General features: G+C 42.2%; 1 protein-coding gene across 4 annotated transcripts in view; it reads left to right on the forward strand.

The window, feature by feature from the left end:
* The first annotated feature begins 11064 nt into the window (after window positions 1–11064).
* Window positions 11065–26224, forward strand: part of Camk4 (calcium/calmodulin dependent protein kinase IV) — a 234480-nt gene continuing 219320 nt past the window's right edge. Inside the window, exons 1-4 of one of the 4 annotated variants that reach the window (XM_021150440.3) lie at window positions 11065–11114; window positions 13118–13209; window positions 14726–14793; window positions 15476–15684. In XM_021150440.3, coding sequence (XP_021006099.1) covers window positions 15536–15684 — 149 coding nt within the window. In that variant the 5' untranslated portion in view covers window positions 11065–11114; window positions 13118–13209; window positions 14726–14793; window positions 15476–15535. Of the gene's footprint in view, window positions 11115–13117; window positions 13210–14725; window positions 14794–14951; window positions 15031–15100; window positions 15177–15475; window positions 15685–26224 lie in introns of those variants that run through there. The other 3 variants (XM_085833402.1, XM_029472049.2, XM_029472052.2) reach the window with 3 other exon arrangements.

Genomic DNA, 26224 nt, shown 5'->3' on the forward strand with positions numbered 1-26224 from the left:
TGGGCCATCTCGAGATTGCTGCCCACTTAGAACAGGGCCAGGGCTGCTTGTCTCCATCCTCTGTGCTACGAGTTTACAATATTTAAAGCACAAGACTTTAGTTTCTTACAGAGCAATTGAGAGGAACACTGCATCCATAGAAGAACTAGAGAGCTGTATGAGCGCATAAGAGTCATGGTGATCAGGAGAAAACGAAGGGAGAGATGAAGACCATGAAAAGTGAGTATGGAGTGGCAGCCATGCTCCACAGTGAAGGAGGTATTGCTTAGCAACTAGAAGTTTCAGGATCGAAAATTCTCAATTCCATTGGGGAAAAGTACAAAGGTTGGTAAATGTAGGGTGGTGGATTTCTGAGAAGGTTGTTGTGATGAATAATCTGCTTTGCAAATACACTTGGTTTTTCTTCTACATTCACTGAAAACTTGGTCCCATCTCACTTCACAGGTAATAAGACAAATGCCTGAGCTAGCCAAACTGAGGACCGTCTTGTCCATCCCAAAATGGGTCTAGGGATCCAAAAGGGAAAGATTTTCCACCATTGTTCCACCTCTTGGTTCTGACTGGCTTTACTGACACGAGGATGTGTTCTCTGTTAAGGACTTTGAACCTGTGTAACTACTAAGCAAAGCATTGAAGGGATTCTAAGTACACCTTTCTACCTCCCCTTCTTGATTTTTACCTGGTCTGATGTTCCTCATGCATTTGCATTTAGCTTTGTAATGTCGAGCTTTTAGTTTAGTTTTGTTTTGTTTTTAATCTGTCCAATTATATTTTGGCTCAACTTTCATCATGAACTTGAAGGTAACACCACTTAGACATGATTATCTAGGAATGTGAAGTATTCAATAAAACTCAATTCTCAAACTATGGCAGCTTGGAGTGTGGAAAAAAAAACTGAATTAAATAAATAGTCCAAATTTAAAATAGTAAGCTGAAAACTACCTTAAGTCCAGTGCTTTTTCAAATAAAAGCACAGGAAGGAGCATGCGTGTTATAGCAAACACGTGAGGGCTGAAAGAGTTAACACTACTGCTGATCAGGGCGGCTGCTGCTGATCACTGACAGGCTGGTTGTCTCCTTAGGATTTACTGGCTGAGCCAGAGGACCCACACAGCTTCGTGGACTTGTGGCTTTTGCTAGTTCAAGGAGACATGGAAGAGGGAGCTTTTAGTTATTAATACGAATGGTATCCTATTCTGTTATTGATGTGATGAAACATGTATTGGAACTCTCCAATGTGCTATGTGTAGGTAGATCTCATTCATTTAAATGTGCCATGAATTATATTCTACCCACACTGTGCATCAGTGGGCACTAATATGGGTGATAGTTGTAAGTGGCCTTGAAATCTGTGAATGTATTTTTGAAAATATGCTGCTAGAGGCAAAGTTGCAATGCCAAGGAAATTTGAGATTTAAAATGTCTACCTCCTCGGTGCCTTTCTCAAATACTTCCTCGAAAAGACTCTTGTCTGCTGGCTGTGAATACTGTGGTTTCCCTATTATTATTCTTAAATGAGACAGTTTATGCCATCTAGAAGTGGAAACACATACATAGATGAACAGACAGATACAGATGCAGACAGACCAACAGACACACACTCAGAGACAAACACATACAGAGGTAGAAAGACTCACACACATAGAGACTGACAGACATACACAGAGGGAGGGAGGGAGGGAGGCAGGCAGGCAGGCAGGCAGGTATGTTGAGCACGGACACACACACACACACACACACACACACACACACAGAGTTACTGCTATGAATGAATATCCTTTCCACATTTATTGACTTCTCCTTTGAGAGTTGCCATCTGACATCTTTTACTCATTTTAACATCAAGTTCTTTGTCTTTGCCTAAGTCATAGTGGGCTTTATACATTATAGTTATTAATACCTTGCTTGCTAGACATGGTATTTATCCTGCGCTGTGGTAATTTATCTCTGCCACTTAGATTTTATCCTTTCTGTTCTCCAAAATATAGAGAAGCTTTAAAGCTACTTAGGTAATATCTATTATTTGTAATAAATACAATTTATTACAAATTGTCTATCCTTCAGTGGTCTAGTCTTGAATTCTTAAGATCCTTAGCCCATGGCTTTAGAAGGTAGGCTGCTAACACATTTACATTTTTGCCTAATGCTTTGAAATCATCAAACCTGTCTTAGTAGATGATATGAGGTATAGGTACTTTATTGTTCTTTTAAATATTGATAGCTACTTTTCTTACAGTTTAATGATTAACCATTTTTCCTTTTCTTTCTTTCTTTTTTTTTTTTTTTTTTTTGTCTTTTCGAGACAGAGTTTCTCTGTATAGCCCTGGCTGTCCTGGAACTCACTTTGTAGACCAGGCTGGCCTCAAACTCAGAAATCCACCTGCCTCTGCCTCCCAAGTGCTAGAATTAAAGGCGTGTACCACCACTGCTCAGCCTCGATTAACCATTTTTCTTACTTGTTAGACCAAATTGATCATAAAGTCTTATATACACACAAGTCTCTTATGTATTCTATTCAGTTTTACAGATTTGTTTTCCTATTTAAACTCAATAGGGTTAATTACATAGATCTCATAGCATGTACACACACATAAAATTACAGCTCTTGCTCTGGAATGTCCCTCTTGGAATCCAGCCACCCATTGATTTTTTAGATTAGATTATTTTTTACTGTTGTGATGTCTTCTTGTTCATAAAGAAGAAGCTATTAGGCATAAATATATAAGTAAGTAGGTATAGAATTTCATTCTCTGAGTATCTTATATTTTTATGATCTCCATTTTCTTGCTGGATGTTTAGAGAAAGATCATTTATTACTGTTGTCTCTTGTTTTTTTGTGTGCTTTTTCTGTGGCTTCATATGTCATCTTAACAGTGTGGCGGGCATCTTTTGTGTGCTTTTGTCTTAATTAGAATGCATGACAGATCTTACCATTAATTATGATGTTTTCTGTAGATTTTGTGTAAACACCTTTTATTGGATTGAAACTGTTTCCTTTTGGTCTTTGCTTGCTAATTACTTTTGAATCATTAAAAAAAAAAAACCCTGAATATAAACAAATGGGGTTTCTCCTCATTTTACTGACAATGATATTTTTGTTTAGTTTCTTAAGTATAATCAGGTGTTCTTTGAAAGCTTCAGTTACATAATTATTTTTTAACTGTATATTTCAAGACTTTTTCCCCTGTTTAACCAAACATCAGGGAGGAATTTATATATAATTGGAAAATGGAACCATAAAAGTCATTAAGGAAAAATTGGCGGATTGACTGTCCATTAATGAAGGAGGAAGGAGAGCAGTATTAGTTTAGATAGATGGTGGGTGAACAACATATCACAAAGCAAATGCTAAACCAGTGTGGTGATGTGTGAGTTGTGTCCAGTGTAGTAACTGCTTAGTGCAACAACACTCTGTTTTTAAAGGTTTTTACGTATTTTGTGTATGAGAATTTGCTTGCATGTATGTATATGTTCCACATTTTGCCTGGTGCTTACAGAGGCCAGAAGAGGGCTGTAGTTTCAAACTTTTGTTAGCCTTCATTGTGGCTGCTGGGAACTGAACCCTGGTACTTTGCAAGAGCACTAATGCTTTTAACTGCTGATCCGCCTCTCCAGCCCTAACGATATCCTATCTTTAGCCTCTTAATGTTCTGAAATGTTAAGTCACATCTGATTTTTTTTTTTTTTTTTTTTTTTGCAAATGCCAGTGATGGAGATAGCTCAAACTAGATTGTTGTAGTCTCATTAAGTTTCTGCTGATTTTGGTATGCTTATATACATTTATGTTCAAGGGATTATGTATTAATTCAATTGTGTCTCTCTTGTACACCTTGTGTTCTGTTAACAGAGTTATTTTATTCTCATCAAATGATTTACAAAGCTTCTCATATTTTTCCCTGTTCTGGAATAGCTTACATATGTCTAGTACGGGAAATATCCACTGCTTGAAGTTAGTTTGAAATTACCAGGACTTATGTTATTTTGAAAGAGCGTTGTTTTCATTGATTGTCATCATTTCAATATTAGTTGTCATAATAGATACTTCTCTGTGAAGTAATATACTTCATCTCTTGTTTTAAGTTTGCAACATAAAGACAACCACGCAGTTTTGTTTTGTTTTGTTTTGTTTTTTAAAAGAGCTCTTGCTCTGGAATGTCCCTCTTGGAATCCAGCCACCACGTTGTGAACAGCCCACTCACTGTCATCCTAGTGATCCCGAAACTGAACTCACTTAGCTTCCATCCACATGAATGAGCCCAATTAAGGTCCCAGATGACTGCAACTGCAGCCAAGTTCATTGATGCTTGGAGAAGTGCCCCACTGAGCCCAATCATGAGAGAGAGACAACAGTTATTTTAGGCCCTTAGCAGTAGAGTAACTTGTTATGCAATGGAAGTGTAACCATAACATGTCACAATATTCCAGGAGCCACCAAACTCTATTCAGTTGGATAGTTATTGTTATCTAAGTGGTGGGTGATACAGTTCTAAAGTTACCACCTCAGAGCCTGTTTCCCTGGGTCACTTTCTGTTAACTGTTTACAATCAAGTCTACCTTTGTCAAGGTAGAGAAGACAGAATATGCATGAGAAAAGACTCTTGAGCCCCAATCAGCACTGTGATCCCAGTAAAGAATGAACAAGGTGGGAAGAGCCATCCCTGAGGTCTAACTGAACCTTCCTGAGAGCTGCGGGGATGGAGGGTTCCTATAGAGTTGTGTGGAATTGAGGGGGGGTCTCTAAGCCCAGTCAATGGATGCAAGATCTTACCAGGGATTGGACTAAGTCTGACAGTCATCTAGACAGTGGACCTAGGTATCTCATGAGCCGTATTGTTAGCAAGTGTTAAGATCTCTCTCTCTCTCTCTTTCTCTCTCTCTCTCTCTTTCTCTATCTCTCTCACATTTTTAATCTTTTTTTTTACAGTCATTATCCCCATCCAGGTCTGCCCTCCAATTGTTCTTCATCCCATTCCTCTACCCCCATCTCCAAGAGGATGTCCCCTGCTCTCCACCTGACCAGGCCTCCCCACTCCCTGGGGCCTCACATCTTTCGAGGGTTAAGTGCATCATCTCTCACTGAGGCCAGACCAGGCAGGTCTCTGCTGTATATGTTTGTTTTTTTTTTTTTTTTTTGGGGGGGGGGCGTTGGGAGGCTCATATCAGCTAGTTTATGCTGCTTGATTGGTGACTCAGTGTCTGAGTGATCTTGGTGTCTAGGTGTCCCTGCAGTTCTTTTAGACAGAAACAATTCTGGCTCATAGTTTTTAACTGTAGGATGGCAACCCCATCCCTCCACTTGATGCCCTGTCTTTCTGCTGGAGGTGGACTTTACAAGACTGTTGGTCTTCCTATGGGGTTGCCCTCCTCCTCAGCTTTTTCCAGCCTTTCCCTAACTCAACCACAGTGGTCCCCTGCTTCTGTCCATTGGTTGGGTGTAAGTACCTGCATCTGACCCATTCAGTTGCTTTTTGGGCCTTTCAGAGGGCAGGTATGCTAGGCTCCTGTCTGTAAGCATAGCATATCATGAGTAATATTACCAGGCCTTGGAGCCTCCCCTTGAGCTGGATCCCAAGCTAGGCTAATCACTGGACCTCCTTTCCCTCAGTGTTTTCTTCCTTTTTGTCCCTGCAGTTCTTTTAGACAGAAACAATTCTGGCTCATAGTTTTTAACTGTAGGATGGCAACCCCATCCCTCCACTCGATGCCCTGTCTTTCTGCTGGAGGTGGACTTTACAAGTTCCCTCTCCCCACTGTTGGGCATTTCATCTAAGGTACCCCTTTTGAGTCCTGAGCATCTCTCACCTCCCAGGTCTCTGGTACATTCTAGAGCCTCACCCCTCCCCAACCCCACCACCTCCTGAGGTTGCCTGTTTCCATTCTTTCTGCTGGGCTTCACTCCTGTTTCCCCCAATACCTGATCATGTTTCCCCTTTCCCCTGTCTTCTCTCCCACCCAGGTTCCTCCCTCCCTGTGCACCCCCCCCCATGGCTTTCTTCTCCCTCCCAAGTGGAATTGAGGAGTCATCACTTGGGCCCTTTGGCTTGTTAACCTTCATGAGTTCTGTGGATTGTGTCCTGGGTATTCTGTACATTTTTGGCTAGTATCCACTTATTAGTGAGCACATACTAAGCATTCCTTTTGAGTCTGAGTTACCTCACTCAGGATATTTTGGGTTACAGCTGTAGAGGGACACAGTCTATCAAGGCAAGGAAGATGTTACTTACAGTGGACAAGAGGGTGGCTGGTCACAGGGTATCTGCACTCAGGTCAGAGAGAAGCTGCTTAGCTTCTTGTTTGTGTGGATTCTATGTATCTTGTATTGGTCAGCAGAGACTGGTGTACGGGCTGCATGTCATGTTCCAAGAGGTACCTGTCTTGGATTTTAGACTATTCCATGGTCCTATGACCTCATTCCTCTGAAGGGTTCATGAAAACCTTAACCTGGTATTTCAGTCTTTCTTTCTTTCTTTCTTTCTTTCTTTCTTTCTTTCTTTCTTTCTTTCTTTCTTTCTTTCTTTCTTTCTTTCTTTCTTTCTTTCTTTCTTTCTTCTTTCTTTCTTTCTTTCTTTCTTTCTTTCTTTCTTTCTTTCTTTCTTCTCTTTTTCCTTCCTTCCTTCCTTCCTTCCTTCCTTCCTTCCTTCCTTCCTTCCTTCCTTCCTTCCTTCTCTCTCTCTCTCTCTCTCTCTTTCTTTCTTTCTTTTAGATTTAATGATGCTCTATGTATATGGGTGTTATGTGCATGCACGCCTGTGTACCACGTGTCGGCTGGTACACACAGAAGGCAGAAGATATAGGCTCCTTGTGGCTGGCACCACAGTTGTTTGTTAACCACTATTGTGAGCATTGTGACATGGGACCCAGGTGCTCTGGAGGAGCAGCTGGTGCTCTAAACCACTGAGTCATCTCTCCAGGCCCTGTTGAGTAAACAGCATTGTATGTGTTCCAGTATCCTCTGTTTTTAAGTTTTTTGGTATTTTTTTCTGTTTTCTTTCCAAAAGTGCTTTACATATTCTGGATGTGTAATCTTTATCAAGTATTTTTCTTGAGAATATTACCTCCCAGTTTGTGGCTTTGTTTCACTTTCTTAATTACATCTCTTTCTGTAAAATTTTTTTTAGAAAAAAAATACTCTAACTTTTAAATATTTCTCTTTTAGAGAATAGAGAGCCCGTTAAGGCATGTCTGAGATATCTCAAGCTTCAGGTGGTTCTGGGAGATAATTTTTTACCATTTCTTCCAGGAGTATTATTGTAGGTCTAACTATGGCACATAAGTTTATGATACATGTTAATTTGTGATACAAAGAAGATGTTGGGGCCCATTTTTCTGTGTTATTACTTTTTGGAAATACATGGTTTTGTCCACTTAATGCTTCAAATTATTTAAAAATGAATTAGTCATATCTATGTGTTTTAGAACTATTTTTTGTGCTAAGCTCTGTTTTCTGTCTTTAGATCTTTTCATTTCTGTAGCTTCACAGTAAGTCTTAAGTTAAATTGAGATTTACAACTTCATTCTCTTACAATATTGTGTTTTAGGATTCAGGAAGGGGGAACAGGTTTGCTACCAATATTGACTCTTCTCATCAATGATGTTGCCTTAACATTTATTTGTATCTTGTTTTATCTTTGTCAGAAAACCCTTGGTAGCATCAAGAACAGAGGAATTGAAAGCTTGAAGTGTTTGATAAATGTTCTTAAGCCTCTTTATTTGGAATGTATATGGAATATTTATATTCATATTATCATGGCCTTAGTACACAGAAGTATAAGTGACTTTTAAATTTTTATTACTTGTGTATGTGTGTGGTGTTTATGTGTTTGTGTCTTTGTGTGCCGTTGTGTGTGTAGATGCCTAAGAATTCCAGAATAGGACATCAGATCCCTTGGAGATGGATGGCTACAGGTGGTTGTGAGCCTCTTGATGTGGATGCTGGGGACAGAAGTTGGGTGTTTTGGAAGACCAGCAAATGCTCTTAACCACTGAGTCATCTCTCCAAAAGCCTAATGAGTTGTTTTCTACAGGTTTGTATGCTGTGACTTTGCCAAATTCAGTGATTAATTTTAGGATTCTGAATTAATTCAATATCTCGAAGAATTAAACTTTTTCTTTCTAAATATTTATTGTGTTTTGAATTTTCCTAAGGTAGAGATTTGGCTATTTTCTGACTGTTATTATTTAATCAATAGATTAAATGCCATCATTGCTATATAATTTGAATATAAAAAGTTAATAGATTTTTAAAGGTGTATTTCAGTTCCAAGAAGTCCAATAAGTCCCATAATCATCACAGTAACCTCACCGTCCACAAGTCCCCCCAGCCCCCTTTCCACTTGATCCCTCCCCCAAAATGGCCCACGAAAGTCACAAATCTGCATTCTGTGGTATTAGCTTAGATCTTTCTCAAATATTATGCACAAGGGATTGTATCTAGTATTTTATGCCATATTATGCTATCTTATCTATACTATAAATCATAAAATTCAATGTTAGAATTCTTTTTAACTGCATGTTGTCTCTAAATAAACTATACAGCCTTTCATAGTTATATTCGTGCTCAATTCTGATCTTTGTTCTATATACATATACACAATACATATCTGTATATCTATATCTCGACTTTAATATAATTTATTTAATTTTATCAAAACCACATTTCTTTGTCATGATAATCACCTGGGCATGAGTTCTTTCATACATAGTTTAGCCATATTTGAATTTCAATCTTGAAAGACATTTTGTGGGCTTTTCTATTTCTTTAAGTAGTCAAACATCTTCTAAGTTAAATTACATTTGAGAGTTCATTACTTTAGTTATTGGCCATATTTTTATTAGTTCTTTGAGACTTTTGCATACTGTGATTTGTTATTCTCCAGCCCCCAACCCTCCTATCCAGCTGCCCTTCCCTGCTCACCCAGTTTTGGCTGCAATAGTAGCACACACTTCATGTGGGCAACCATCTGCTTTCTGCTTTAAGTCCCACTCCACAGATGAAACTCACACCTGGCACCATTATTAGGCCAAGAACCTGTTCCTTGATACATGATAGGCTCTAAGGGGGACTTACTGCCATTCTTTGGCTAAGTGGGTATATATTTAATCAACTCCCAATGACCTACTCTTATATCCATATATCTCAAACTTCATTAGAGAAGTTTCTATTTGCAGTAGATAGTGATTAACACAGAAACTCACAACTGGCCAAAGTTCAGAGAATAAGGGACTGTGGCATGCTTAATCCTAAACAGGCATATACATCATATGACCCTCTCTGAAAGGCTCTGTTGAGGTTTGGTCTGTTGCCATGTATTGTAATGCTAAATTCTCTACCTGAGGGTCTAGCTGTCTATGAAAGAATGCTCATGCTTACCAGCTTTTGCTGTGCAAACTTTGTTCCTTAATTTAAAACTATTTGATAAATAAAAATGGCTACAGCCAATTCCTGAAGGGATTAGGGTAGGTGGGCTTTGAGTTACCTGTTTGGGGGGGTCACAGAGGGAGGAGAGAAGAAAGTACTGGGAGAGGAGGAAGCCACCATGAGTACATGGCCAAGAGAGGCAGCAAGTATTTGGGGTACTCTGTTGGGGGCGTTCTTCATTGGGGAAGAAGTCAGGCAACAGTTAGAAACATAGACTAAGGCTTACCCCCAGTAATTTTCAAAGCCAAAAAAAATAACTGTAGTCTGAGTCTCATTCATTCATCAGGTAGATAGGGATGTGTTTGAATTAGATCGACCACAAGGATCAAGAATCATTGCAGAAGAAGTAGGAAGGTTAAGCCACAATCACAATCGCCAAAGACAACGGAGGCCTACAAGGGAAGCGTCTTCTGGAAGCAGGAGAATTGAACATACATTCAGTAGTGTGACATACACAAGACCCGTATGAACTCAAGATCCAATCCTACCATGAAGGTAGGAGGTTAGAGCAAAGTTCTACCCTTAGCTGAAGCACTATTTGTCATTGATAGCTGCTGTGAGGAGTCAGTCTTAATAGTGTAGCTCTTCACAACTGGAGAGATGACTCAGTGGTCAACAGAACTGCTGCTCTTCCAGAGGACCAGAGTTCAGGTCCTAGTACCCTATGTCAGCTTACAACTGACTAGAGACTGTAGCTCTAGTCTCAGAGGGATCCAGTGCCCTCTAATGGCCTCTGTGGGCACTGTATTCTGCAGTGCTTAGACATGACACGCAAAACACAAAATAAGATACACATAAAATAAAAAAGACATTTAGTTTTTCAAGAAATGTGTAGCCCCTGGTAAACTGACCAGACTCCAGTGGAAGGCCACACATGACAGTATATGGGCAGAACAAACTACAGCTGCATTTTTTAAAGGCTAAGCTATTTTTTGATGAGCAGCAATACATTTTTCTATCGCTACTTTCCTAAATTTCTAATATGGATACATTCAACACTTAACAAAAACATCTCCCAGTTTCAAGTTTGATACAGATGGTGTTATGTCTGCTGTTTAGTTTGTTGAGTTTCTTGGATCCTTAACTAATATTTCAAAAAATCTGATGGAATATTCAGGTTATAGTTTTGCCAAGTAGATTCCCTACCCTAGTCTTATGTCTTCTCATAAGACTAGGGTAAGAAATCACAGTATTGTCCAACCAACCAGGTTCTTGCAAATTCTTTCAGCGTCTTCTCTTTCCTTTTTCTGGGTTAGGTAATAACCATTTTTTTATTAGTTCTTTATTGTTGAATAAAAGCTAATCCAGAGTCTACTGCCTTGAAGCCACTGTATTCATTTGCCTCTCATGATTTCTGTGTACACAGAATTACCTTGAATGATCAACTATCTCATGGAATTATTTGGCTCAGTTCTCCCGTGAGTTTGTCCTCAGATGCTTGTTGTGGCTGCTGTCACCAATGTCTTGACTTGAGTTTGGAATCTACTCCTGGGGTAGCTTGCTTACTCAGCGGAAGAGCTGATCCTCTTTCAAGGGAAGTTTGCATGTGAGTGTCCTTTCTTCAGAATGAGCAAACAAAGGGAGGAAGACATCATCGTCTGGGCCTTTATGACCTACGCTTCCATCACCGTCTGTTTTTCAACTAGGCCAGCAGTGGCTCAGTGTGGGAGGGGAACTCAGACATGAACATAAGGAGGTGAAGTTCTCTGAGCTCTATCTTAGTCATTGGGCACTAGACCTATTGTGAAGACCACCCAGCCTTCTTTCTGTAAACTGCAAGTCTTCTTCCTTAGGCCCTTTTCATAAAACTTCTAAAAGTCAGATGACATATATCAGTTCTGAAATTTCAAATAATCCTTCTGAATAGTTTCCATTTCTCTGGTCAGAATCCCAGCTTTAGTCTCACTGTAACTGATTCCATTTTAATTATTTAAACGTTTTTATTTTCTGTTTTAAACCTTTCTTAGGATTAGTCTATGAATCATCTTGGAATTAATTTGTGTAATTTTACTATCAGCTCCAATTCACATTTTCCTATAGTTTTTAAGTGTCTAGCAATTTTTAAAAATTATATGTTGGATGTTATCAATAGTCATCTGCAAATATTCAAATTATATTATACATATAAAATTATTTCTTAATTCCTTCACCTAAACACACATTTAACTCAGTGTAACTTTTAAAAAATGATATATTTTATGCACATTGGTGTTTTTCCTGTAGGTGTGTCTGTGTGAGGGTGTTGGATCCCCTGGAACTGGAGTTACAGACAGATGTGAGCTGCCATGTGGGTGCTGGGGAATTGAATCCAGGTCCTCTGGAAGAGCAGCCAGTGCTCTTAACCTCTGAACTATCTCTCCTGCCCAGATTGGTTTAACTTACGCTCCAAACCATGCACATTTTCTTAGTCCTTTTGCTTGTTTGATTATCAATTTATTCCGACTTTATTGAAATTTAGCACACATTTCCACACTGTAAGAGATTAGCCTATTATTTTAGTTCAAGTATGTATAGACTGTAAATTTCTCCACCGTGGTCCATTCTTTCTGTAATTTTCTTCTGTTTCTACTATCCTGCTAGTGTAGAACTGTCTGTTGTCTGGTATTTTAAGATATGAAGACTGAAATTTACTCAAAAGGTTCTTCTGTGGGTGACATCATTTCCATTCCAACCCGTTAGGCTCTTACCTTGAACATTGCAGTAACTGTTATATGTAGTCCAGGAAACGTAGTTTTTATACACAGGAGAGTTATCAGAATGAGAAATTGTCCATTAGTGTGTTAGAGACACAGTAAATAGCTCCTTTATGTGAATGATGAATCTACTTAACAGTGGGCAATTCACGGAAATCACAAGGATTGGCCATGTTGCTCAGTGGTAGAGTGCTACACATGATGTGCAAGTTTTATTGTACTGCAAGAAAACAGAAATCAGGCTCCTTCCTTCCTTCCTTCCTTCCTTCCTTCCTTCCTTCCTTCCTTCCTTCCTTCCTTCCTTCCTTTCCTTCTTGCCTTCCTTCCTTCTTCCTTCTTTCTTTCTTTCCTCCCTCCCTCCCTCCAGCACACCAGCTATTGGTTTATCCCCAGTGGTTCTTGCTTGTTCTGTTTTCCAGTGAAGAACTGTCCAGTGTCTATGTGGATGGGAAATATGATGGGTATAAGACAATAAACTGTCAGCATCTTTTGAGATTATAGATTCCATACTGCTGATTTTCCAGAATTACACTTAATTTCTGTTTTGAATATGGCATCAGCTGTAGCATCTGACTAACACAAAATTGACCACTGTTCAGCATTTACAGAGTCAAATCTATTGCATTCTTTTAGGCTTTGGAGATGGTGTGTTTGGCGCCTGGCTCTAGGAGTGTCAGGGCCATGGAATGCCTTTAGACACTTCCATCCAATGTCTTGTTCTCTGTCTCCTGCTTCAAAGCCTTTCTTGAGCTCCTTTGGTAAGAATTAGATTTTTTTCTTATGATCTTTTCCTACTCCAAGTCTGTATTTCAGGTCTTCTGAGTCTGTTACTCTTTATACATATGTTCAAGATTGAGTTAACATTTTTTTATGCATTTATATTTCTTTTTTTTTTCATTTTAGCCAAGGCTTAGTAAAAATGATAAATTTCATGTATTTAATCCTTGTTTCACTTGATTTAAAATAACATCTTGTACTTTATGTTCATCTCTTTAAAATGAGAAAGAAGGCTTCATGGATTAAAGGAAATACATCACCTCCCCCTTGCTTCCCACAAGACGTCATCCCAAGACTTCCAGTGGATGCATGAGGCTACAGGTAGCTCTGAACTCTGACTAAACTCTGCTTTTCCCACACAACACACAATGATCTGTGATGGCTAGTAACAAACTCAGGAGGGTAGCATATGAAGGAGGAATGCATTGGGCAGAAGAGTGACTTGTATCCTGTTTAGGGTAGAATAGGCTCTCAGACTTTACTGTGCCATCTAGTAGAGTAGGGAATTGTTCATTTCTGGAATTTTCCATCTAATACTTCCACTCCAGTTTACTGCAGCTAACTGAAAACATTGGTAGCAAAACTGCAAACATGGGGATGATGATGATGATGATGATGCCTGCCCCCTCCCCCCACTGCCCCGGAAGTCTATCAAATGACCAATCTTGTACTAAAAGTAAATATAATTTCTATGGTCACCTCTGTACTACACATGGCTTCTTTCCCCAACCATTGTCTTTGAAAATGGCAAGAAAACAATGGGGTTACCATCTCTCCGATATGTGCTTGCTTTAGACCCAGGTTGTTAAATAATTTACAACAGACTCACATTTATAGCCACTGTTGCTTCTGAGGGGCTTGCTTCAATGAGCTGTGGTTTCAAATAGCCTAGCTACTACTTCATGGCCTCTTCCCAACCATCACTGCCAGCCAAGGGAAACTGACTTTGTGAGAGCAGGATTTAGACAGCATTAGTATCTTGTTTTGTTTATGATATTTTAATGTGTCACTAAAAAGCAATGCATTTTTAGTCTCTCACCAAGTATCCAGCATACACGGGACCTTGAGTGAACCATACATACATACATTTGCCACTTGTACAATATTGTATTTTGAGCATTTTCTCACCAACTCTTACTTCTGACTACAATTGGATTGTTTAGTTTTGGTATTGGAGAGTTCACCAGTACTATAATTAGCACTATCTAAAAAAATGAGAGGAAAAAATTGGAACTACTTGTGACTGATGCTTTCAGGAATGGAGACTTGCTGGGAATAGTTCAGAGCATATTGGAGAAAAGGTAGAAAAAACACCCTCATATCCCTGTAATATTAAATGGATAAATGGTCTAGAGTCATTTAGCCGCAAATTGGATGTGATACAGTAACTACCTTTATGCTTTATACTGTGATGTAGTAACTGTGGTGTGCACACCTACACACACACACACACACAGACACACACCTATACACACACACACACACACACACACACACACACACACACACACACACACACACACACTTCACAATGACTGTTGTTTATCTTTGCTGAAATCCTAGAAGAAATAAAGCCCAAGGGTATCTTATTCAGCCAGTACTTAAAATCGCCATGGCAGTTGATGAGTGGACATTAGAATGCTTCTGATGGGGTACAGCTCACGGGAAGAAAAAGGCTCTAACTGTAGCAACCTTCTCTGTCAAGAATAGTGACAGGGCCTGCCTTAGGGCAGGTTTGCCTAGTTGGCTTCTCTGGAGCCTTTCTCTGAGTCTTTTCAGCTGCTGGTCTTCCGATGCTGAAATTGGACTAGACACAGCCAAGTGTGTGCCCTTTTAGGAGCTCCAACAGAGCCAGAGGCGACAAGACCACCAGCAGCGATGACAAATTGAAGACTTCAATCAAAGGTGAGTCAGGTCAGCATGGACCTAGGCCCTTTCCTTTCCTCCGGTGTGCACTGAGTTCCAGCAGAAGGCAGCCTGCCAGGAGCTGGCAACCACAGGATACCCTCCTCTATCATCCATATAAGCTTTGACATAGGGACCAACAAGGGGTGACTAGTTAGCTGGTGCAAGGTGGAAGGGAGGGACTCGCCCGCTTCGAGCCTCGCTCCAGGAAACATGAGTTGCGCCAACAATGACCAGGTCTCTTTCTCACCACGCACTTGGTGCTTTTCACTCCTGGTGCTCGCCTCCGACTGAGAGGTCTCCTTCTAAGCTGCCGGCTCCTGAGGGCGAGGAGGAAGATGCACGCCGGGGGTCCTAGTGGCTTCCCCAGGCAGATGCTTTAGGTGGCCCTGCGGCAGCCTCAGCCTGGAAGGGAGAACAGCACAGGGAGGGGGCTGGCAGGGCAGGCGGGAGGGAGGCACGGAGGTGGGGCGGCGAGAGCGAGGGGGAGGGCGCCTGAGCTCTGCGGTTCCCTGCCTGGTCTCTGCCGGCTGGCGGTGGCTCCGGGTTCCCCTGCGCCGGTGCTCACGGTCTCGGGCATCTCCGCCCGCCCTCGCTCCCGAGCGCGGAGGCGAGCCGCAGCCCGGCGCGGCGGTGGGCGTGTGCGCGCTGAAGGACGCCTCCTTTCGCTCCCGTGTTGCAGGCGGCGGCCGGCGGCTCGAGCTCGGGCAGCGGCGGCGTCTTCCGGAGTCCCGCGGCGAAGATGCTCAAAGTCACGGTGCCCTCCTGTCCCTCCTCGCCCTGCTCCTCGGTCACCGCCAGTACTGAGAACCTCGTCCCGGATTACTGGATCGACGGCTCTAACCGGGATCCTCTGGGCGATTTCTTCGAGGTGGAGTCAGAGCTGGGACGGTAAGGCGAGGGGTGCTGGACCAGGCGGAGCGTGGAGGCGCGGGCTCGGGCTGGGAACGCCTGCAGCGTGCACGCTAGTTGTCCCTCTAGCTGCGACACCTCCCGAGGGTGAGGGTGTCGGACTAGCAGCCCCTCTGCCTTTGATCTCTCTCCAGCCTTGTCAGTGTCTGAGCAAGAGCTTAGCTCTAGACCGAGGCAACCAGGCTCTCCCCGGAGCGCCTAGGCCGGTGCAGCTGCAAGCATCCGCCAGACTCTCCCGCCCTCTCTGCGTGGAACTGGCTGCCACTTGGGTGATACCTCTTACCACACGTGGACTCTGCTTTCCTAATTAGTGGCTTTGCTCAGATTATAGTTTGTCAGAGGGACTTGTGTGTCTAGTTAGTTTGGGGTTGGGGGCTGCAGCGTGCCTTTCTACATCGTGGTGGATTTATTAAATTAGAACCTTCCTGCCTCCCCTCATCAAGCTCTCCAAAGCAAGTGGCACTAGAAATTTAACCTAAATACTAGCTTCCCTGCAGCGTGTGCTCTGGAGAAGGCGAGAATGAATCATTTAGGAGAGTTAAAGGCAGAGTAATGAAGTAGTGAGGTTTTAAAGAGAAAGCAGCTCGTGGGGGCCAGGCAGGGGTGACTGTTGAGAAGAGGTCTGCTGCTCTTCGTTAGTGTGCTAGAGTGGTTTATTTAAATCGTGTTATTCAAAAAGCCATCTCATTCCCTGCTCTGAAGATCTAAACGAGCAGTTCTACCTTGGGATTGATTCCGTGTGTTCCCAGATCTTTAGCCACTGAACATTATTTTTCATTGCTTAGGTTTTTCTTTTCTGTTGTCCACACACACGTAAAGAAACTTGTTTTCCGGACTGATTAAATGCAAAGCTTTCGTCATAGGGCATCTGAACTCCATTTCGACTTGTCAAGTTGTAACTTTTTCTTTTTCTTTTTGCAATTTAATTTCCATCCTTCTTTTGCTGGTGGTAGTTTATCGAACAGCTTTTTAATTTTAATGTCTTTGATGCGGCTGGAGATGATGGCTGGCACTGGATTCTGGGTGTTTGTACTTAGTGGGAAGGAGTGTTGTCTTTCCTTGAGGACTAGTGGTGTGTAAAAAGGTAAAACTTTGGAAAGAAATTTATTTATTTATTGTTTTGCTGTTTTTAAAATTCTCATAGAGACAAATTTAAAATTTTAAATTCATGAAACACTCAGTTTGAGCATAGGGTGATGTCTTCGTCCACATTCATTTTCAGTCATGTCTCTGGGTGTTCATGCGAGGCTGTTGTATATTGAAATGAGATAGCTAATTCATATCTTTGAAAAGGTTCAAGAATCTCTCATACCTGTGTGATATGCTGCAGCCTTGTGGTACAAACTTCTGATGAAAGAGATGGCACGCTTACAATTGGTTACTCCGTGCTTCAGAAGTTGTGAGGTATGGAGGAAGTGCAGCCCGATGCTGCTCTGGAGGGGATGATGGTCCCACAGCTCATCAGCTCAACACCCCAGAAGCCCCTAACGTTAAGATTCTGACTTGTTAATTCAAAAATAAGCCTCTCCGTCATGCCAAACACTTGAGATGTGGGAAGATTTGCAGGGAACACCCCAAAGTGTTCGCATGCATGGGATGGGGGAAATCTCCCAGGGAAGGAGTTTGAAGTTTGCTTGTTTTTAATTTGGCCCTACAGTTCTCCATTCAATTGGGGTTGTGCATATACATCTATTATAAATTCTGAAGACTTGTCCTGCTACATATATATTTTTTATTATCCTACAATCACCAGATTACAATATTTTAGCAAGAAAAGCAGAACCACTGAGAACTGTACTTCTGCTCCGTTCTCCAGCAGGACCTTGTGTTGCTGGGTAAGCTCTCTGTAGATGGCAGTGTTGGTGAGCAGTGGGGTTGTGCCACTTGGTTAAGCTGGAGAACTAATTTCACTTCATAATCTAAGTGATTTTTTTTCAATGAAATAAACTTAAAATAAGAACCAACTGATATTTCAGCTGTCATTTTTTGTTTTTTAATATCTAGAACCAGAACTCAATAAAACTTGTGTGCACAGTGACTGAGGCGCAGAAGCCCAAGTGCTGTGTGCATGGGTGATCAATTTGAACTCACTTTGATTGATCTCAACATTTTTCTTTCTGTTTTGGGCCAGACCCGGGCTGGGGTAGGGGTTGGGGGGCAATGGTGACTTTAAGCCACATCACATGATTCCTTCCTGCACAGTTGTCAGTATGCCAGTGCTCAGATAGCAGCAGTGTTATGCTGTGAGGGGCACTGTGTCACAGTGCAGACAGCCCCCTTTAGATGAGCTGGTTCACAGTGAGGATAATCCCCTTTAATTGGGTCAGTTCACAGTGTAGACAGTCTCCTTTAGATGCATTAGAGACTTGTTTCATCTATTAAAACTGTCTGTTATAAATGGGTGACTCCCGAATTCAAGAAAATTAGTTGCAAGGCCACACAGACAGTAGACCCTGAGATTGTGTCTAAAAAGTGAAGTTCCTGAAGCTCTAATGACCTGAAGCCCCTGGTCCAGGGGTTCCCCAACATCCCTAATGCTGTGTCCCTTTACCACAGTGGTTTTAGTGACCCCCCAACCATATATTTATTTTCATTGCTACTGTATAACCATACCTATGATAATGTAAATATTTTTGGAGATAGAGATTTGGCAAAGGGGTCACAGATAGAGAATGCTGCCCCAGTCAGGGCTTATAGAAGGCTGGCATTGATAGAACTGGCTGGCCTACTTGCAGCCATCCATCACAAGGCAGAGACAACTTTGTTTTGGCAGTACAAGTACACATACCAGTGGGATACTCAAAAGTGTCAAGCAAGTAATTATTTTTCTAAAACCATAATTGAAAATATTTTTGATATTTATAGAGCTTATTAAGTTTACAAAAGTCACAATATACTAACAACACTACTTAAAATATCAACTAGCCACCATTATGTGCAGGGATCTATGCCTAGAGGGCACATGATCTTCTGCCCAGTGACTTGAGAGGGTGGCGTTTTGAAAGCTTTTCTGAGGGATCAGAGAGCTTAACTCTGGCTTACATTCCTCTCAGTGGTTTGGTGAATGGAAAGGCAAGACTTGGCTTGCCCTGTTCTGTGGTGAGGGTTTGGCTTTGGCCTTATGTATCCAAACCCACATCCTGACTTCAGTTCTGACCTATCTTTTGTTTCCACTTGTACCATATTGAAAGGGTGTTTCTAATGGACTTAGCTGTGTTCCCAAACATCCAAATCCAGAAAACCAAATGGTAGACCACTTGCTTAAAAGAAAATGCGTTAAACTATTCTGGATTTTTACTATAGTTGCTTTAGGTTGGTGACCTTTAGGACCCAAGCAGACTAAATTCATTATTTTAAAAAAATATATTTATGTGGTAACTCAGTTATCTATCATCTGTTTGTCTGTCTGTCTATCTATCTATCTATCTATCTATCTATCTATCTATCTATCTATCTCTATTGTTTAGGATCCAAATTGACTTTTAATAATGAGATGTATGGTCATATGTATAGAATAAAAACAGTTTCACCAAATAATACTTACTTTTATATCAATAACATATTGCAGTATTTTATGTTTTATGCTGTTTCATTATATTCTGTTTCATTCAAAATATGTGCTGAACTCATACAATCTAACATCCTACTAATATTTGTGGCTCAGTTAGATGCTGGATTTGGACATAAATGTGGGTATACCAGACTAAAGTATGAGGCAGAGTCCTTTAATCCAGTGTCTTGCAGACCGTTTGGCAACATTGCCTCAAGTAGTATACATCTGGCACAGGTCTGTGGAAAAACCCCCTTCCTCTTCCTCCTCTTCCCCCTCTTCCTCCTCTTCCCCCTCTTCCTCCTCTTCCCCCTCTTCTTCCTCCTCCCCCACCTTCTTCTTCTGACTCCAAGTCCTTATTGGATTTCCCCTTCCAGATTTTGAGAAAATATTGGTGTCTCTAAAAGATCCACTGGGTACCCAGGAATCTGACCTAACTGATGGGGAGATGTGTGGCTTTGCCAGGGGAAGCTTAAGTGTGGAAGGAAGAGACTTGGAGAGTGAAGAAGCTATGTCCTAGCAGTGAGTTTACTTCTGGCCCAGAGGTGCTTCCTGTATGGACCACACGTGTGTCTCTTCTAGAAGGGCTTCAGCCAGTGCTCCTGGCCTATCTTAGCCCTGTTTAGTTGGATTCCAGCAACAGGATCCCTGTGTGGCTTACACCACAAGCACTTTTTTCCTATAGGTCCGGAGCAGAGGTGATCAAAACTAAGAGGCTGTTTCAGTGATTGTCCCAGTGAGAGCTTTCTTCCTGTCTTCAGAGGTGGCCACCTTCTGCTGTCTTCTCAGAAGATAGGATGAAGGCTAGAGAGAGAAAACTATATAGGACAGAAACAACTTCTCTAAGCTCTTCGGCGTCTCTTCTCATAAGATCATTCATCTTGTCTGGAGAGCTCCATCTTCAGGATTTTAATCCTAAACATAATTACTTCCCAAAGATCAAATTCCTGCTGCCACAGCAGAGGAGGATAGGTTTCAACATTTGTGCATGATACTGTGTGATGTATGAACTATGAATATATGCATATATATATATATACATATGTTATATATGTTATATTGAGCATGTCCTCTATATCCCTCAGTCTCTCCTTTCTCAATCCACACTCCCTTTAATTTTCTTTGTCCCCTAGAGAGTTTCACTGTCACTTTCCATATATATATATATATATATATATATATATATATATATATACACATACACACATATACATATTGTGTTGTGATTTTATATATTTATGGTTTTATATATATATATATATATACATATATATATACACATTTATGATTTTATCAGCATGTGAATTTTAAGAGGATAATTCCATTTATGCCATGGCTGGTGAGAACTCAGTTTCTTTCCCTTTTTTCTTTCTTCCTTCTTTTTCTTCTGATAACTACTTTCATGTGCTATTCTCTTGGTCAACGCATCCAGGCCTTTCCCTTAGGTCTTTTAGGTTCCACGGCTCATCTGTTACACTCTGCTGTAACTAAAGTTACAGCTGCTTCACGCTCTACCTTGATGCTTTAGCCTCTTTGCTGGTCACACATTTTCCGTTTAATTCGGGTTTTTAGTGCGATTATGAACGTCTCCATGGAGCTGAGTCTTCGCGTGGAGAGTTGACTCAGGAGCAGGGTGGGACTCCAGCTGGGAGAGGGGAAGCTCAAGCTCTAAAGGCTCCTCACACAAATCCTGCCTGGCTTTCAAAAGACCGAGTCCACAAGTTAGGCCTTAGCACTATTACACATTCCTTGTCTCTCGCAGTGCGTAGCACTTAGGAGGCGCTCAGCAAATGGTGTTTAAAGATTGACTCAGGGAACCCAGGAGATGCTCAGTGAGTAAAGGCTCTGCTGCAAAGCCTGATAGTCTGAGTCGTCCACCCGGGAAGTGCAGGGCGGAAGAAGAGAACCGACTTCCAGAAGCTGCCTTGTAGTCTCAGTGAGCTTGCTGCGACCTACATGCCCTACCTCTGGTAAATAAACAAATCTCATGAACACATTTTAAGAAGAGACTGACTGTAATGAAGCAGATCAGACACTGGTATAGCCTTTTCTTTTATTCTTTTTTTCCTTTTAAACCTTGGCTCTTCTTGGTATCTGTTTGTAAAACAAGTCAAGGCTGGTGTTCAATTCAAGACCCTCCTGCACTGCATGGCCTCTTGAGAAGAAGAATTTCAGGCATGTGCCATAGCCTTCTGGTTATGATCTGGCTTTACTCCAGTGCCTTGAGAGGAAATGAAAAAGGAAAATATTGTAACTGGTCTTCCTCCTAAAATGTATATGATGGAGACCCTAATCCCATCCAGTGTTAGTTTCCCTTCTCCACAGTGCAAGTGGTCGTGAGTGCTACCCAGTAGCCAACAGCAAGGCCCCGCTTCTGTTGGCAATGTTCTGTGGTTATGAAGTGAAGAGGATTCAGTTTCACCTTCATGATCGCTCACCACAGGAAGACAGGAGTTAAGTCAAGATGATTTTCAGGGGCGTTGAGTTGCTTTCTGGGCTATTTCAGCCTCTGAAGTATTTGGAAATAAACTCCTTATACAGAGCTGTAAGTCAGTTGAAGGCTGTGATAGGATCTCTGCCCTTAAGTATGCTATGAATGCTGTTACTGTAGGAGGTTGGAACACTGACACAGGTGTTCTATGTGTGTTCTCTGCTTTTAACCCTTTCTGGAGATGAGAAGCGGCAAGAGGAGAGGAGAAGCGGGGAGGGGAACCACAGAACAGCTTCAAAGGATTTTCTTGTAAACGGTTTACCCTCAGATATACATGTGGGTTTAGTGTTTGCAGTAATGCATTTGAAAACAAAGTATTGAGTGTTCGCCATGTAAATTGTTTCAACCACTGCTTGTTAATTTTTTGATTATGTTTTTTTTCTTTTCTTTTCACGGACTGAGAAGTAGGTTTTGATTAAAAAAATAAAAACTCTTGAGGAAGCTATGTATTAAAAGGAATTTCGGCTTTTTAAAATCTCCAAGGTTAGATTTATTTTGACAAATATGGTGTTTAACTAAGTCCAGTAACCGTACCATCCAGATCAGCTTTGCTGGAAAGCCAAAGAGTGAAATTTTTTTCTGTATTTTCTATTAATCTTTAGCTTAGCTGTCTTTTCTTATATTTATGTTACTAGGGCATCTGCAGACTTATGGCTCCAGTGGCTCAATGAGGAAGTGGAGTCAAGATGTCAATGGCATAGAACTGATGCACAGAGGCCCTTTGATACCGCCCACTGTCTTCATTCTGACTGCAAACGGACCGTAGCTGGCAGTGGTGTAAAACAGAAAGGCAGAGATCAGCATTTCCCTCTGTCTTCAGTGGCAGAGATCAAATAAGCAAAGGAACAGTCCAGTCTCGGGAAAAGATGATTTATAATGATGCTTAAGGGAGAGTACACAACAAGTGGCTCCCAACGTGGGCCTTATGCTATTTCCTGGCCAGATAGATCAGTCTATGTTGAAAGGCCACACCATACTTTGGAGGATGTTTAGCAGTGTCTCTGGCCTCTACCCACTGGCAGAAATCTTCCTCCCATGTTGTGATAACCAAAAATATATCTTCATGTTGTCACATGTGGCCTCCTTCCTACGTGGACAATACTGTCTTAGAAGCTTGAAGCTAGTCTTTCGCACAAATTTTTATTTAGTTGTCTAGACAATTAAAAGAAATAAGGAGTGTCTGTTGCAGCCAAAAGTACCTCCCTTTGCTGTGTGGTACATTAAGATTTCTGTTGTCAGCGCTTACTCTCTGCACCTTACTTAATGTTTTTGTTTAAATAATCTTTTGTTGCAGGTAATATTTGCTTGCAAGAATGATTATTTTTGCCACATTGAAATAATAAATCAAATCGTATATAAGACACAATTATAAAAACGTATTGAAAGAAAAGCAGACCATTAATATGCAGTTGCAACTAGCAGTGTTTGTAGGCTACCAACTGAAGACCACTAGCTCAGAGATTGTTTCTTCATTAGAAGAGAGATTAGCAGAGATTATTGGGTGGGGCAGGGGGGTACACTGATAGAGGCTTTTCTTCCTGAGGCAATCAGAATGACTGAACACTTGAAAGAAGTGTTCTGTGATTTGTCTTGTGCCCTTGGCTCTTTAAAGGACCCCCAGTTGTTAGTCAACTAATCCTTTAGGAATTCTTAGGTGGGCCTGGTGTGGTGGTGTCAGCCTTTAATCCCTGCACTCAAGGGAGGCAGAAGCAGAGGCAGAGGCAGAGAGGCAGAGAGGCAGAGAGGCAGAGAGGCAGAGAGGCAGAGAGGCAGAGAGGCAGAGAGGCAGAGAGGCAGAGAGGCAGAGAGGCAGAGAGGCAGAGAGGCAGAGAGGCAGAGGAGAGGCAGAGAGGCAGAGGAGAGGCAGAGAGGCAGAGGAGAGGCAGAGAGGCAGAGGAGAGGCAGAGAGGCAGAGAGGCAGAGGAGAGGCAGAGAGGCAGAGGAGAGGCAGAGAGGCAGAGGAGAGGCAGAGAGGCAGAGGAGAGGCAGAGAGGCAGAGGAGAGGCAGAGAGGCAGAGAGGCAGAGAGGCAGAGAGGCAGAGAGGCAGAGAGGCAGAGAGGCAGAGAGGCAGAGAGGCAGAGAGGCAGAGAGGCAGAGGAGAGGCAGAGAGGCAGAGGAGAGGCAGAGAGGCAGAGAGGCAGAGGCGCGCAGAGGCAGAGGCGCAGAGGCAGAGGCAGAGAGGCAGGTGGGGTCTCTGTGACTTCCAGGCCAGCCTGGTCTACAAAGTTAGTCTAAAGCTAGCAGGGTGAGAAGAGAAGGCAGTTAATTGTAGAAGCTATGGTTAGGAGACAGTTGAGCCAGGGGAAACTGAGCTGAGCGAATAGCAGAGCAGGAGCTGCTAGTACCAGGAAAACTGGGAGAGGGACTATTTAAGCAGGCCATTGGGGAACCTAGGGAGGAGAGGTTGGGCGAAAGGTTTGAAGGGGCTGGGCTGCAAACCGGGAGGAGGACTGTCAGGGAGTTAAGAGAACTGGTTACTGTTCTGAACTAGCAAGCCATTTTACAGAGGAGGGTGCTCATGTGTTTTTACTGCTCACTATTTAGTTCCACGCCTTTATGCCTCCTAACGTCACTTTGGTAGAGATCTGAGCTTTTGAATAGTGAGATCCCAGGTATGCATGCTGGCCATGTGTGCGGTCATGAGATCCCAGGTATGCATGCTGTCCATGTGTGCAGTCATGAGATCCCAGGTATGCATGCTGGCCATGTGTGCGGTCATGAGATCCCAGGTATGCATGCTGGCCATGTGTGCGGTCATGAGATCCCAGGTATGCATGCTGTCCATGTGTGGGGTCATGAGATCCCAGGTATGCATGCTGTCCATGTGTGCGGTCATGAGATCCCAGGTATGCATGCTGTCCATGTGTGCGGTCATGAGATCCCAGGTATGTATGCTGTCCATGTGTGCGGTCATGAGATCCCAGGTATGTATGCTGTCCATGTGTGCGGTCATGAGATCCCAGGTATGTATGCTGTCCATGTGTGCGGTCATGAGATCCCAGGTATGTATGCTGTCCATGTGTGCGGTCATGAGATCCCAGGTATGTATGTTGGCCATGTGTGCGGTCATGAGATCCCAGGTATGTATGCTGTCCATGTGTGCGGTCATGAGATCCCAGGTATGTATGCTGGCCATGTGTGCGGTCATGAGATCCCAGGTATGTATGCTGTCCATGTGTGCGGTCATGAGATCCCAGGTATGTATGCTGTCCATGTGTGCGGTCATGAGATCCCAGGTATGTATGCTGGCCATGTGTGCGGTCATGAGATCCCAGGTATGTATGCTGGCCATGTGTGCGGTCATGAGATCCCAGGTATGTATGCTGTCCATGTGTGCGGTCATGAGATCCCAGGTATGTATGCTGTCCATGTGTGCGGTCATGAGATCCCAGGTATGTATGCTGTCCATGTGTGCGGTCATGAGATCCCAGGTATGTATGCTGTCCATGTGTGCGGTCATGAGATCCCAGGTATGTATGCTGTCCATGTGTGCGGTCATGAGATCCCAGGTATGTATGCTGTCCATGTGTGCGGTCATGAGATCCCAGGTATGTATGCTGGCCATGTGTGCGGTCATGAGATCCCAGGTATGTATGCTGTCCATGTGTGCGGTCATGAGATCCCAGGTATGTATGCTGTCCATGTGTGCGGTCATGAGATCCCAGGTATGTATGCTGTCCATGTGTGCGGTCATGAGATCCCAGGTATGTATGCTGTCCATGTGTGCGGTCATGAGATCCCAGGTATGTATGCTGTCCATGTGTGCGGTCATGAGATCCCAGGTATGTATGCTGTCCATGTGTGCGGTCATGAGATCCCAGGTATGTATGCTGTCCATGTGTGCGGTCATAGTCAAAGGCTTTCATGCATAAACTTTACCGACAGCAGCAATGAATCTAATGCAATATAAAAGATAAACTAAAGAAATGAATACATAAATAAATTTGTTTCACATAACCTGTTACGTTTAATATACTTATTAAACTAGGATTGTGCTGGAGAGGGGTGTTGGAGTTTACAATAGATGAATCGTTCATTTAGTTCTTATATTGTATGAACTTTAAGCTTCGTTTCTGCTATGGGTTTCATAGACTTCCTGCCCAAGAAGAAGGAACATGGTCCAACTAATTGTTTTCATATGTACAGGGACACGGTATTCGTATGTTGGCCTTTGTTGCTTCTGCTGGTCTTTAGCAAATAGAAAAAACAATTCATCTTTATTTTATTTACTCCGTTCCTAAGGTAAGGTAAGGCAAGGCAAGGCAAGGCAAGGCTTGGCTTTTACTTTGGAAATATTCAATATTTAGAGTCAAGGAAGTTACAACTTTGAGTTTAGTATTGATTTTTTGAAAATGAATTTGGTGTTGATTTTATATTTCCTAATGTTCTTATTTAACACATGAATAATTAAGGAGTAACGCACGGTAAGCAAAGGCTCTTAATTAAACACTACCATAGCTTTACTGTTTCTCTTTGT

This window comes from Mus caroli, unplaced genomic scaffold (genome assembly GCF_978045245.1).
Source record: "Mus caroli unplaced genomic scaffold, Mus_caroli_1 scaffold_19, whole genome shotgun sequence".
NCBI classification, from domain to species: Eukaryota; Metazoa; Chordata; class Mammalia; order Rodentia; family Muridae; genus Mus; species Mus caroli.